We start from the raw sequence: 14,730 nt of genomic DNA on the forward strand, positions 1-14,730 counted from the left end.
TTATCAATGAACCCCCAACACATTAATTGTACATACATCCTCAAATTCAATTACATCAACTAACTATTATAATCAGATGTGTTGGATTACAGTTAAAATTAAATCCTACATGGTAGATCTCCATGAACAAGGTGTGCCATCATATAGCAAAAATACTTTGAATTGGACATGGTCAGAGTCCTTGTCATTCCAAAATAATAATTGAACTTGAAGAAAAAAGAATACAAATAAAGACAGCAAACCACATTTGGTATTAAAGTCTCAGTTTGACTTTCTCAATTTTATTGATTCGACAATAAATGCTTTTGTAAGATGTCACATTTGATGTTCATTTGGAGATACAGTTTTAGTGCATGAAAATTAAGACCAGCAGTTGCCTGAATTCAGAAGGATTACCTCCCTATAACTGCTGAAAATAAAGCATTATACTCTTAATTCAAGTCTGCTAGTTCCATTGTGCAAAATAAATTGATAATATTAATATATACATGTTTTTGTTAAGATAGTAATCAAGTTCATTGAAATGCACATCACTAGCAACAAAAGACATAGAAGGTGCCATAGAAGTACTGGCATTGTAATACAAATCTTAATTTCAAAGTGTGTATTTAGATATAAAAAATGTATTATACTTTTTGATATATGATTTTTTTTTTTTTTACATAAGCAAACTGATTATGGCTACTGTAAAGTAAACTTAATTTCAACTTTGTGCTGTTACTTTGAGAAGAAGTTAAACTAAAGAACTAAAGAATTAAACTAAACAAAGTTGCCTTCGGTGATGTGTGACACTTATAAAATGGTAGAAGGTTATTGGTAATGCTGAGGTTGGTTTGGCAACCATGATCCATTTTAGTGTCCATTCACATGGTTAATAACAGTAATCAATCTCTTCATTGGCCAGAACAATGGCTGTTCTGCAGGGGATGTAGACCTAGAATGCAATAGACAGAGAGAGAAAAGGGAACATTTAGAGAGGGACTTTTGACATATGACATATAATAGCTAACACTTGGTTTTTACTCCTCACATTAAACAAAAAAAGCTTCAAGAACCCATAAAGGTCCACTGTAATATTTTTTTCTGTACAGTGATATAAAATCTTCAAATCTCCCATAGGTCTGATTTACTTGAAATTTGACCATTACTCATGGCATATTCACCTAAGGTAGGGTGACCAGATTTGAGTTTGTGAAAAAGAGGACACTTAGTAGCGTCAACGGGGGGGACAGGGGACGGGTGCTGGTCGTGTATTGCATGCCGCACCATATAATCAAAACGACAGTTCTCTCTACAGTCAGAGCTCGCGCAAGAAGGTGGAACGTAAGAGAGATACCCTTTCCGTATTCCGGCGTAATAGTTTGTGAAAGACCCAGAGAAACACAAATATCCGACGAGGCAAAATCCCGGACAAATTTGGAATCCCTGCCGGACGCATTTTTTAGGTCTCAAAAAGAGGACATGTTTTACATTGTTTTACATTGACATGTAAAAGAGGTCTGGTCACCCTACTTAAGTACTTAAAATCGGAAACACTTTTACACAACGTGTAGGAATTACACAACTTGTCTATCTAAAAACAATCTTATCCATTTTTAGAAAACATTTTGTCTTGTTTCGTTTGTGGCTGGATTTTCTTTGGCTTCTGTTTGTATCTAATGGTTGAATTTTTGTTTGGCTAGATATGGTCTTTTATGTTTGCACTGCCACAAAACAGCAGCCCACTGGGCTGATTAAAATCTTCGTAGAATACAAAGCTGCTTTATCAATTTAGAGCAATCGTTTAGTTTGGGTGGATGATCACTACCATGTGTTGTAGATGAACACCTACATTAATTTATTTGATCAAAATATATAAAATGGTAATTATGGTGTATCATATTCTTTGATGCCGGTTGTCTGTGTTTTGTCTCATGTTGATGACAAGACTGTACACTGTTATCAGCAGTCCACCAGCAATTACATATTATACTAGCGAATGACTTAAATGACAGGTCAGGAATGACTTGTAGGTACATGGGCATCATTTCACCTTTCCCTTCCACTTTAAAATGTTAGCATAATTGCCATACACAATGTTTCCATGCTTGGATATCCCCTGTCAAATGCAGCTTTAATTGACTTTGTATCCTTCCGTCTTTGAATCCATCATAATTTTTTACATATTTATTTAATACTAATTTAATACTTAATAATTTACTGTACGACAGTTGTCTTTTTAATAAATTAAGTGTATTTATTCTGGAGTGTCTGCTTTACTCAGTATATTTAGCTTAAAAGTTGGTAGGGACACATAGGTGGGGTGGAATGTGTAGGAGGGATGTAAACCACAGGTCATTATATGGTTAATTTTGACAAAGTAACTAACAAACTACAGTAGAGATCTGACAGGGACAAAAAAGCAACATCTTGGTTCTTTTCTAAATGTTTATGAATATGTTATATTCTGAATGGCTTGTGTCCATGAGTGTTCTGTCGTTGTTGTGTTCCGTCTTCCCCTCTCTCTCATTATCAACGTATCATCTAGGTCTCCCGGTTACTTGTCTGCACGGTCCCATTCCCAAGCCTGGTCCGTCATCCACTAATCATTCCTTAATCACCCAATTATCGGCAGAACCGTGCCTACATAACCCTCCCCCTTTTCTCTGTTCGTTAGATGTTTGATATGTACATTTGTGCTGTTTTGTTAAACGTTCTGTGTTAGCACTTGTTGTGGCCTTTCTGTGATACTGTGAAACTTATTTATCATTTAGTTCTGCACGGACCTTATCTAGTGCCTCACTTTTGTTAATGCCTACATGGGGGGGGGGGGGGTCGTAACAACATCTAATCGTATCTAATCTATCAGATATACTTATTGATCCGTAAGTAATAATAATAGTTTACATTAATCAATAATTACAAACTTTGGCGGCATTAATGTTGGTATGCTTCAAACATTTTCCTACCCTTGCAAGAACATGTTTCTTTACTCTTCAAATTCACAGAACAAGCGTAGATCTCCTCATGGCAGTGGCGGGTGCTGGTCTTTCAAAGAGGGGAAGCTCATTTTCGGCCTACGTCATAAAACTTGTCCATTTATTTATGTGGGAATTAGGTTAAACTGAAACAAGGAATGTGGTGTATAATTGTATGAAATGTATGATGAAAATTAGCTAGCAATTTCGCCAAGCAAATACCAAGAAATAGGTTGCAGCAGTTTGTCTTTCGACTACACTTGCAAAATCCGCGATGGGACTGAGCTCGAATAGCTTTGGTGACTTTTTATAGTACAAAATCACTGTCAATCAAAAGGAGATGCAGTCTTTCGACAGGCCCTCCAATCATCACGCAGAAGCCCGGAGTCCAGGCAAGCCCACTCCTCCATTCACCCCCTGGAACGCTGAGCGTCCGTGGGGACAACATAATCGATGCATTTATCCAATGACCTTATAGTTTCGAAGCACTGAAAAAAACTGTTCAAAGCAGCCCCATTGAAGCCCATGGACGCCAGGCTTCAACGGGGAAATGCACTGTGACGCTATGGGAATGCATGAGAAGGAAATCGACTCAGTCGACCTGCTATATGTAGCTGATTATGAACAAACTCGTCTTCGAGATGAACGTGTTCTAACGCATTTAAAATGTTAACACAATAGTAAATATTTGACCATTACTTTTTTGACATTTTAGGGGAAGCCGAGCTTCCCTTGCAGTCTTAATCCTTGTGTGATCTTCGGGTCATTCTGACCCATCAGTCATTGTGACCCACCGTCGTATTGCGACAACTTTACTGCATACAAAAACAAAGTGAAGCATTTTCTTTTAACCGTCGGGCTGTCTCAGACCCCCCACATTGCGAAGGTTAAAAGAAAATTATTTAATTCAATTTATTTGTTTTTGTATTGGGTAAAATTGGGTAAACACAACGATGGTTCGTTGTGAACCTTTGGGTCATGTGACCCGAAGGCAGCACAAGGGTTAAATAAATCGCCACTGCCTCATGGACAATAGGCTCATGCTCTGTGCTCGTGATAAGGTTGGCGGGTGTAGCAAAGTACAAACTAAATAGTTCCTACATGAAACTGCTCACAAGTCGTCTATGGATGTAGTATGGCCATGATTTCTGGAAAGAAACATCACTGTTGAATATTTTTAATGAATTTGTTATTTGGCACCAGGAGCCGAGTGCACCAGCTGGGCGTACGCCTGGGTGTAACGCTACGTCCGACGTAGAACTGAAGGTTACGACTAACTTAAAGTTACTACTAGTGCACCAGTTAGACTTAAGCCCTTTATGTGCTGCACCTGGGTGTACATTTTACGCCTAGTGGGGAGCAGGCGTAAGTTGGAAAATCGGACTAATATCCATGGTAATTATAATGTACAACAGTTTGATCGCACATGCAGCGCGTCTTGTTTATAGGCAACATATGGAAAGGACATTAAGGCGAGAAAAAGTTGTCCGTGATCGCACAAATCCACTGTTAATTTTTATTGGTGATCGATTTCCAAGCTGATTGTTTCTGTTTGTTTGTGTTGATATTATTACATTTCCCCGTGAGCACGCTTCTATTCTGAGTAAACAACTCTAGAAGTTTTCTAATTTCTCTATTAGTAAAATGTCCTTTTCTTTCTTTTTTAAATCCATGGCTTGTTTTGAAGGGAGACAGGCTAGCTAAGTGCGCTTTGGATAGGCTCTTAAATGTGTTGCTTGGCAACGATCAACGCTTTCGCATTTTCACAAGGACGCGCATCTTAAAACCAGGCGTAGCTACGACCGTGGCCTGTCAAGCTTTCAGTCAACATTACTTTGAGTAAACTGTCCCTTTAAATTGTATAATACATAAAGCTAATTATCATAATACTTAAAAACGTTATATATTTAATAATCAATTAAGCATATATGTACTATTAAGTGCTAAGTATATTTATTGATACATGCACACAAATAAATCCATGTATGTTAATTCATGAACATACATTTGTTAACATTAACAATATAATACAACAATTGAAAATAAATTAACCGATTATTTATTCATATAAGTTAATAAGCACACCTAATAAATTGTGCTGTATCAATTAAACAACTAAACATGAATATGTCCATTTGTTTCATAATGAATGTTTACTGACATTCACATCACAAAAAGTGGCTAGATCCTTCCATCTATGATTGGTTCACTCAAAAGGAGCGCCAGTGACGACACCAGTATCTTTGAGAAAAGTTCAAAGGTATTCAACTTATATGTCCTGTCCTCATTGGAAATAATTGAAAACCGAAGCTGGTGCTCAGAAAAAAGAGCTATGTGGACTCAGGCCCTTACGGTCAACAGTTTTGTGTTTTAGACCAATTGATTCATGTTGAGTGGTTGTTGATACGGACAGCCATTACATTTTTAAAGGGTCATTATATCCTATAATTATACAGTTCTGTTTGGACCATCATTACCATCATAGAGTTGGGTCGACCGTTAAAGGGCTGGGCCTCAGTGAAGAACTCAATGTTATGCTCCAGTCTTCCATGACCTCCATACTGAATCTCATCAGAATCCAGCTTAATGGTGTATCTAAAAGAGAAGTTAAGGAACACTGCTGTGGGGAATGACAGATGTTAGTGAACGAGAATGCAATCATATCCATGAGACACTGCCCTACTTTTACATTTGAAGGCTACTTTGAGGACATTCATCTTTTTTAACCTGATCTTCACAGCAATCTTAGAATTAATATTATCACCTGCCATTCACATATGCAGTGGCAGAGTGCATGGATTCCAGCTCTGCAATGCTGTGCTTGTTAAAAGTGTAATGCCGAGCCAACAGACAAACCACGGTAACAATACTAATGCAGTGGAGGAGATACCCTTGCCAAAATCCTTCACATTGAACTAGGCTAACAACACAATTAGCGTTAGTTGACAATCCGACAAGCTTGCTTTACATTATAATGTTAACGTTAAACATGTCAACAACAACGTTCTCCATAAACGGCTTCTGCCTGGTAGTGATAGCGTGAAAAGTTTAATTCACCCGCGGGAAAGCTACAGCCAGGGAAAGCTGCAGCCAAGGGATTTTCAAAGAAGACGCTGCTGTTATCTTGATTGTGATTGGCCAAATGACTTGCGTGACGTATCACCAAAGATGTTTTATTGTTAAGACGACCGCAGTAAGTTTTTGAAACTCCCGTTTTTGGGAAATCGTTCCCCCCCCCCCAACTAAAAACTCTTTTGGATCTACACGATTCACATGGATGACATTTTCCCATTCAAAACGGTGATTTGTCAAAAAGCAAAAAGTTTGCAGGTATGTTCATGGACTAATAAACATTCCCCAAGGACGACACGACTCATGAACACTATTTCAATGACAGCAGTTGATGTGTCATGTGTGCTTTTCACATTATTTAGAATGTTGTTTTAATTGATGTTTGATCATAACTACCTGAAGGGAAGTTATGTTAGGCCGTGTTCACACGACTCCTTTTTTTTTTTTTTTAAGCGCTGCCTTCAGCGCCTTTTGAGCGCCTTTTGAGCGCCTTTTGAGCGCCTTTTGAGCGCCTTTTGAGCGATTTCAGCACGAGAATTCTGAAACCTGAACGGGAATCATACATTCTAGCGATACATTATTATCCGTTATTTTCCATTGGTTACTTATTGATAGCTAGCTACTATGGTGAATAAAATGCAATTACTTGCTTTAGCTTTGGCGTTTGAGGAGCCATAGCCTGGTAACTAAGGTAGAAGGATACTAGGGAAGGTACACGCGTACCTACTCTCCTCATCCTGATTGGTCAGTTGTCAGAAAGGCGCTTGACATCACCCAGCACTTTTCTGAAAAATTGAGAAAATAGAACTCAAAAAGGCGTCGGGCGCTGCGCTTTTTTATACGTTTTTAAAAGGCAGCCGCTTTTTCCTTTTCCCATAGGGTTGCATGTAAAAAGGCGCTGAAGGCAGCGTTTTTTTCTGCAAAAAGAAGTAAAGTGTGAACACGGCCTTAGTCAATCTTTAGAATCCAAATTATCGCCCAGCTAGAGTAACTGACCAATGAACAAATTCACCTTCACAAAGATACCCCCCTTTCTTCGTGGATTATAAAACCCCATGACGAACAATCACACCCTTTTTTTTGTATGAATTCACCTGAAGTGTTCGCGGCACGTCTAACCTATTCTTCGCAATCAGCAACTCACTGGATTTGCACATACGGACCATTTGACGACAACGGAACTTTGACCCCTCTTCTTCACACAACAAAAGTAACTGCGACTAGCTACATTTCTTAATAGCGACATTGGCATGTTGTGGTTTAATTTGTCTGTGTTTGATTTAGTTTACAAATGATTTAACCTAACTCTCGTTAGGATTCCAATTACCGCTAGATTGTCCACCATAACCCATAACTTCTCTGGTAATTGTTCATTATATAAGGACAAAAACGTAACTGTACAATGTACATTGTGCCCATGCCAAAAACACCTCTCCACCGCCGCGAACACAACCTCTAATCTGTCAAAGCATCTTCAACAGCAACATGCTAGTGAGTAATCTAGTAAAGTAAAGCATTACTTTTTTTTAAAGTAACTAGTAATGTGTAATCTATTACTTTTTTTACTACCCCAACACTGTTTATTATAAATCAAGTATTTCTAATCTTTAACGAGCAAACCATGCTACAAAAGTCAACACTCTACGTGGCGTTCACAAAATTGGATCCTACATACAGCTAGGTAGCTAGTTACATTTATTAGCTAGTTCCATCCTTGTTTGTATTGTCTGTTTTACAATAAACAGGCCAAAGGGTGGTCATGGGTAAGATGGCACTAGCTACCTACAAAATATTTGATTAAATCTGGGTAATCTTACAACAATTTATTTGATATATTCGGATTGAACATGGAAGTTGACATGGAATTGTTGTTTCTTTGTGTTATGTAAACATGTTTGGTCTATATTAAAGTGGCTGGAAAACATAACTGAAAATTAGTTTTAAGTTCATTACACCACAGAAGAATGTGTTGCTACCCATCCAAATTCGAATGAAAAAAACAGACAAGTATGTTAAATTAGGCTTTGAAATCGTGAGAAAATCAGCAGTCTTCTCTGCTTGATACTGGGGGGGGGGGGTGTCGCCTGAAGGAGCTGAAGCTCCGCCCCCTCAAATGTATTGAATTTAGCAACAACAGCAACAACTAGCTAAATCAATTTTAGATATCAGAACAGACCTACCTGCAGTCTCTGAGTGTTTTATGTGTTAATTACCTTGTCTTTGCATTGTACCAGCTGAGTAACAGAATGCAGGTTATATAAACCGTCAGTGATCTGACGTAGATAGGTGGCTGTGACGTAGATAGGTTGGGTTTTGCCCCGCCTATACAAAACCTGAGCTCCACATTTCAGTGTGACATAGTTTTAGAGCTTTGCACATGGTTTCAGCAACTCATTTCACACTTATATAATGTAAAGAGAAGCTAATCATGGAATTTGCTTTACAGCACCTTTAAAATGCGTCAAAGTAAAATTATAATTGGGTCATTCAACGAAAATAATATTTCAACATTTAATAATATTTTTTTTAAAACTTTTTAAAAAGATTTCATCCAATAAAGCTCTGTACTTTCCACATAAATACAAACAAGTTGATGTGTTGTTCTTAGCTCAAAGCCGATCTGTGAAAAAACATTATTTTTTCATACTTAAAATTTGCCAGTGCCATTGTTCTTAATTATTAGAACAAAAACACCCATATAATAATCCTGTGTCCGTGTAAACTTACATGGCGAATAAACCAAATTCTGATTCTAATCATGTATAAACAGCACTACCCTAACCCTATGAAGTGATCACAGATTATAATTTTTGATTATTTAATAATTTATTTGGTTCTGTCAACACAAAATAGTTCCGCAACTCTTGTGTCGCATGTCACTGCTGACATGCGACACAACCTTTTCCTGCGACTAGTGCCAGCTACTTTGCATTGATAGATAGATAAAGGCTCTTAACGTAAGCAGAGTGATGCACGTATAGTTTAAAAGTCCCACTGCTATTATTGCCAAATATCAGCAATTCTTGTCCAAATAATTTAGTCGTAACTGTTTTTTAATAAACAACAACAGTATAACCCCTTTCTTTAGCTAGCTGGCTAAGAAGAGATTCATGATTCTCGCTTTGGGTGCGAGAGGTCCGGGATCCGCTCCCGCTGCTCTAGCAGCAAATCAGTGGCTGGTGTCTTTGGTGTGGTGTTTGGTGTGGTGTGAGTAGGGACTGGCTACGTGGTCTATATGGCTAGGGCTGTTTGGGTACTAGTGTGTTCTGTGGTCTTGTCTTGTAGTCCGGTTGCGTGGTTGCGCTCGGGATGTCTGAGTCTGCGGTTGCTGCTTTCATTGAGGCCCCTTTTCTGGAGTTGCTGGTGGGGTTAAGCAAGGTGGACTTGTGAGCGCTTGCGGACCATTACCAGATAGCGGTGAGGAAGCAGGCCCGAAAGGCTGAATTGTTTGGGGCTGTGCAGACTGCTTTGTTAGAACAGGGAGTTCTCTCCGTACAGGAGGATGAGGGGGAGGAAGAGGAGGAGAAGGCGAAACCACCTCACCTCTCGCCCGTGCCGTCAAGGGACAGCTTAGGAGAGGAGGAGGCTAGAGCTCTTCGTACCCTCCCCACATTCGATCTGTCCTCTCCTGCCGGTACTGCAAGTGGCCCGGTTGATGGCGCGCATCTCGCACTACGCTTGGCCCGTTTGGAGGCAGAGCAACAAGACAGAGAACATGCTAGACAGGTTGAGTTACAAGCCAGGCAACATGAGTTTGAATTGGAGTGTCAGAGAATAAAGGCGGACCAGGCTGTATGCATTAGACAGCTGGAGCTGGAGGCTGGTTTGGGCGCGGCACCTCCGCCTGCCGGTGCGCAGGGCCACTTCTAAGTGAGCAAGAACATTGCTCTTGTTCAACCATTCCGTGAGGCTGAGGTGGATAGCTATTTCGCTGCGTTTGAACGAGTGGCAACAACTCTGAAATGGCCTAAGGAGGTTTGGCCCCTCTTATTACAATGTAGACTGTCAGGGAAAGCTCAGGAAGGAGTGGCTTCTCTCTCGCTGGAGGACAGTCTGAGCTATGGCACCGTAAAGGCCACGGTGTTATGTGCATACGAGTTGGTGCCTGAAGCGTATAGGCAGCGCTTCAGGAACCACAAGAAAGTGCAGACGAGGACGTTTGTTGAGTTTTCCAGGGATAAGGAGACCTTGTTTGATAAGTGGCGCGCTGCTAGCAAAGCCCAAACATTGGCAGAACTCAGGGAGTTGATCCTTTCAGAGGATTTTAAGAACCACTTGCCTGACCCTATTGTAGTGCATCTCAACAAGAAAAATGTGACGTCTTTATGACAGACAGCTGTGTTAGCCGATGAGTATGCGTTAACGCATAAGTGTTTTCTGTGTCCCGTTTTAAAGGGGAAAACTATAACACCGACCCGTAGTACTCGTCCTCTGCCTAGTGAGGCAGGCCAGAGACCTGAACACCGAGAGTGTTATTATTGTCACAGAGTAGGCCATATGATCACAGATTGTCCTACCTTGAAGAATATATCAGTCCAAAGAGGTTGGGTTGGATCAGTCAGTAGCACAGTTATGTGAACCCACCTCTGTGCCCGATCCCAGTTCTTCGCCCTTCGGGTCAAAGGGCTGGGTGTCTTTAGCAGTCGGTATGGCTGACACCAGGTATAAAATATGCATACGCACCAAAATCTTGCGTACGCTGGTTTTCACGCACACGGTGTGATGTATAAACATTAACTCCACAAATACATTTTCGTTGTAGGATTTATTATGACATTAGATGACAAGTAAACGATTTGTGGGTGAAATTATCATTACCTGTGTTGTGGTTTCAAACCAGTGTAGCTCACTGCAACGCTGTAGCCTACGCGAGACACACTAGTCTAGTAGCTAACAAAAACATCTCCACGGCTGTTTAAGTCAAACGGCAACAGAACATGTTCGGCACTACCCTTACTTAAATCAAAAGTCTTTCAATAGGTGAAACTATCTGACTAGTGACTACTAACCTGAACTCCATTGCCATAGCCTAAACTTTGTCAATCTGTTCATGAAAATAATTAATTTCAGCCTAAACCGTACAACGGAACGTTAAATCAAATTCAACCAACGCAATCGCTAGCTAGTACCAACACGAACACAGTCTAGTACTGTAGTAGTACCATTTACCGGGGCTGCTTCTCCACACAGGGCTATATCACATTTTGCGTTGTTACTGACAATGATCGCTACCACTGAGCTTTTTATGAATGAGGGATTTTCCCCTAAATAAATGTCAAGCTTATTTATGTTTTTGGGGGCATATTTTCAGTTAGCAGATGGTACTATTTGAAACGCGATTCCATCTGAGATAGCTACTGCCGGTAACGTTGTTGTTAGAATAAGCTTCAAAGGGGGTTCTTTATTAATGAATGAATGCATTCTATAGGCTAAATGCCTGAAAATATCACGAGAAGGGAAAAACTTAAAATGACGTTTAAGTCATAGAGATTAGGTCAATTTTTACACCTGTCTGCCAAATGTATTCGTTTTGATGAAACTATGAGGCTGCTGATCACCATTCCCTCTTGCAGGGGAAATGAGAAGACAACTATTTAATTCTACTCTTCACTCTTAGTATTTTGAGTTGTAAATGAGCAGAAAAAATTATGATTTTAAATCTATGTAATCTTTATAAATAATAAGTAGGCTATGCATTTTTTATATAAAATATACAGAAATATCAGTTGTAAAAATGTCATTAAAAAACGGACCCCTCTGCAACCGACGCAAGGACACCCTACAATTTCCCCAGAAATTGTACCCGCTCTAGTTTTATTTGTAATGCACTTTATATTTAGCTAAATCTCAAAGTGATACAGGATAAGAAAGTGCACACTAGTGACAGTTTTCCACTCCGCCGACTTTCTTTCGTTGCTAATACCTGATGACAGGCCGCCAAACAAGACACATTTTCTCACCTCCACCTCTGTTGTTAGAACCGTATGGAACCGTATGGTTCTAACAACAGAGCTGCGCAATGTTTTATACATGAGGCCCTTGGACTGTTAAGGTGTTACGAGATACTGGGGCTGCGCAATCCCTCATCCTCGCCAGCTTTCTGCTGTGTTCAACAGCACGTCTGTGGGGTCCCAAGTACTCCTACAGGAGATAGTAGCTCTCTAAAGCTTTTCCCCATGTATTCCCCGCTTGTGTGCTCATAAGAGCACAAGCCCGTAAACTGGGGGAGGTTGTGAATTTGGTGGACTCTATTTTTGAGCACACAGAGGTGCCCTGTGATGTCCCATCCCACAAGGCTAGAGCTGATGACAAAAACGGATTGGGCGACATACCTTTTCAGAGGTAGCAGATAACAGTATGTGAGGCCCAAAAAGTGGATGACAGTTTCCTGTTTTAAGGTGGTGGTTTCCCCAGAGGAAGCCGAGACAAAGAGAAATGCCTACTATGTAGAGAGTGGAGTGCTCATGCGTAAATGGACAGCGCATGAGGCAGATGGTGATTGGGGAGTTGTTTCACAGGTTGTGGTGCCCACTTCGTTTTGGCAACAGCTGCTGTCAGTGGCCCATGACCAGGCCTGGTCTGGCCACCTAGGAATAACTAAGACGTACAACCGCATTCTTCAGCACTTATTTTGTCCGGGGCTAAAGTCGGATGTTGTACAGTTTTGTAGGACGTGTCGTGTGTCAGGTGATGGGTAAAGCGAATAAAATCATTAACGTTATCGTTGATTGCGTAGGCCCGTTACTTAAAACCATATCAGGAAACCAGTTTCTCCTAACGATTGTGTTGCGCTACTCGTTACCCAGAAGCAATACCGTTGCGCACCATCACTGCTAAGACGGTAACAAAGGCGCTCATAAAGTTCTTTACCACTTTTGGTCTTCCAAAAGTAATCCAATCGGGCCAGGGTAGTAATTTGAACACTTCAAACACGTATTACGGAACCTTTCTGTCCATCATCAGGTGGACAGAAAGGTCCACCTGATGGTATCACACCCGTATCACACCCCGCGGGGTCCGTTACAGATACCGAAGGAGAAAATCCTTTCAACAGATACATCCATCATTGTTCCGAAAATTAGAAGAGTCTCTCTCGTCTACTCAGTGAGCCACGGTTTCAAACCAGGTGACCAGGTTCTGCCATGTACCATGTAAAGCTTTAAAAACAAGTAACAACACCTTAAAATCAATTCTATATTTGACTGGCAACCAGTGAAGAGAGGCCGATATTATGCATTCTGGACAAGCTGCAGGCGTGATAATGATGATTGACAAATGCCATAATACAGAGAATTACAATAAATCAATTCGAGACGATATGTTGCATGAATAACAATTTCCAAGTCCTTGAAAGAGAGGAAATATTTTAGTTTTGCAATATTCCTTAAATGAAAGAAACTACTTTTGACAACAGAATTAATTTGTTTGTCAAATTTTAGTGCTGAATAAAAGATAACACCCAAATTTCTGGCATGGGAGTGCACATTGGTGGACAAGGGGCCCATTTTGTTTTAGATAAATCATCAATTGATCTGGGGGTACCAAATAGAATCACCTCCGTCTTACTCTCATTAAGTTGGAGAAAGTTTGTATCCATCCAGCACTTGATATCTTTAAGGCAATCAAAAAGGGATACCAGAGAGTTGGTATCACCTGGTCATCAGCATAACAGTGATATGGTATATTATGTTTACGGAGAATGGAGCCCAGAGGGAGCATATACAAAGAAAATAGAATTGGACCCAGGATTGAAATATTTCCAATATTGACAGAAAAGGTTCGATCTTGTGGAACCACTGTAGACCCACACCCTGGATACCAACCCATTGCTGGAGACGATCCAGGAGGATAGCATGATCAACAGTATCAAAAGCAGCACTGAGGTCAAGTAATATTAAAACAGCACAATTCCCAGAATCACCGAACAACAACAAATCATTCAGTACCTTAAGCAGTGATGTTTCTTTGCTATGGTGTGCTCTGAAACCTGACTGAAAGTTGTCCAACACAACATTCTCATTAAAAAAAGGAGAGAGCTGAGAAAGAACCACCTTCTCCAGTACTTTGGACATAAATGATCATTTAGAAATGGGCCTAAAATTGTTAAGATCTGTAGGGTCTAGATTAGGTTTTTTAATAAGAGGCTGAACCACAGCGTGTTTAAAACTGGAAGGAACAGCATTAATAAGAGAGCTATCGATTATAGACAAAAGACTCGGACCAACAGTATCTAACACCTCTTTCAAAAGGCGTGAGGGAAATATGTCTGTAGGGGAGAAAGTAGACTTCATATGTGACACTATGTCCATCAATGTAGAGAGGGACACAGGCTCAAAGCAAGTGAGAGAAGCAGGGCAATGGACTAAATCAGAAGTGTCATGATCAGTAAGTGAGATATGAGATCTAATAACGTCAACCTTGTTGATAAAGAAACTCAATAATTTTTCCGAAACTTAAAGAGTAACATCAGGGAGGACAACAACATGGTTCAGTGCATTGTTTATTGCACTAAACAAGATTTTGGGGCTATTTGCATTTTTAGCAATAATATCAGAAAAATGCTTTGCTTTAGAGGCTTTAACAAAACGTTGATAGGATCCTAGGTAATCTCTCAATATCTCATAGGACACTTACAACTTATCTATTTTCCATTTCCTCTCAGCTTTCCTACACTCTTGTCTAAGGGCACGAGTCTCACTGT

The 14,730-nt window shown here is 40.1% G+C and overlaps 1 protein-coding gene across 2 annotated transcripts in view; it reads right to left on the reverse strand.

The window, feature by feature from the left end:
• Positions 1–246: 246 nt before the first annotated feature.
• LOC134018342 (1,4-alpha-glucan-branching enzyme-like) overlaps positions 247–14,730 on the reverse strand; it is a 177,778-nt gene continuing 163,294 nt past the window's right edge. The window contains exons 16-17 of one of the 2 annotated variants that reach the window (XM_062458242.1): positions 5,435–5,552; positions 247–934 (exon numbers count right to left, since the gene is read on the reverse strand). In XM_062458242.1, coding sequence (XP_062314226.1) covers positions 872–934; positions 5,435–5,552 — 181 coding nt within the window. In that variant the 3' untranslated portion in view covers positions 247–871. The remainder of the gene's footprint in view (positions 935–5,434; positions 5,553–14,730) is intronic. The other variant, XM_062458243.1, reaches the window with a different exon arrangement.

This window comes from Osmerus eperlanus, chromosome 4 (assembly GCF_963692335.1).
Source record: "Osmerus eperlanus chromosome 4, fOsmEpe2.1, whole genome shotgun sequence".
Classification (NCBI taxonomy): domain Eukaryota; kingdom Metazoa; phylum Chordata; class Actinopteri; order Osmeriformes; family Osmeridae; genus Osmerus; species Osmerus eperlanus.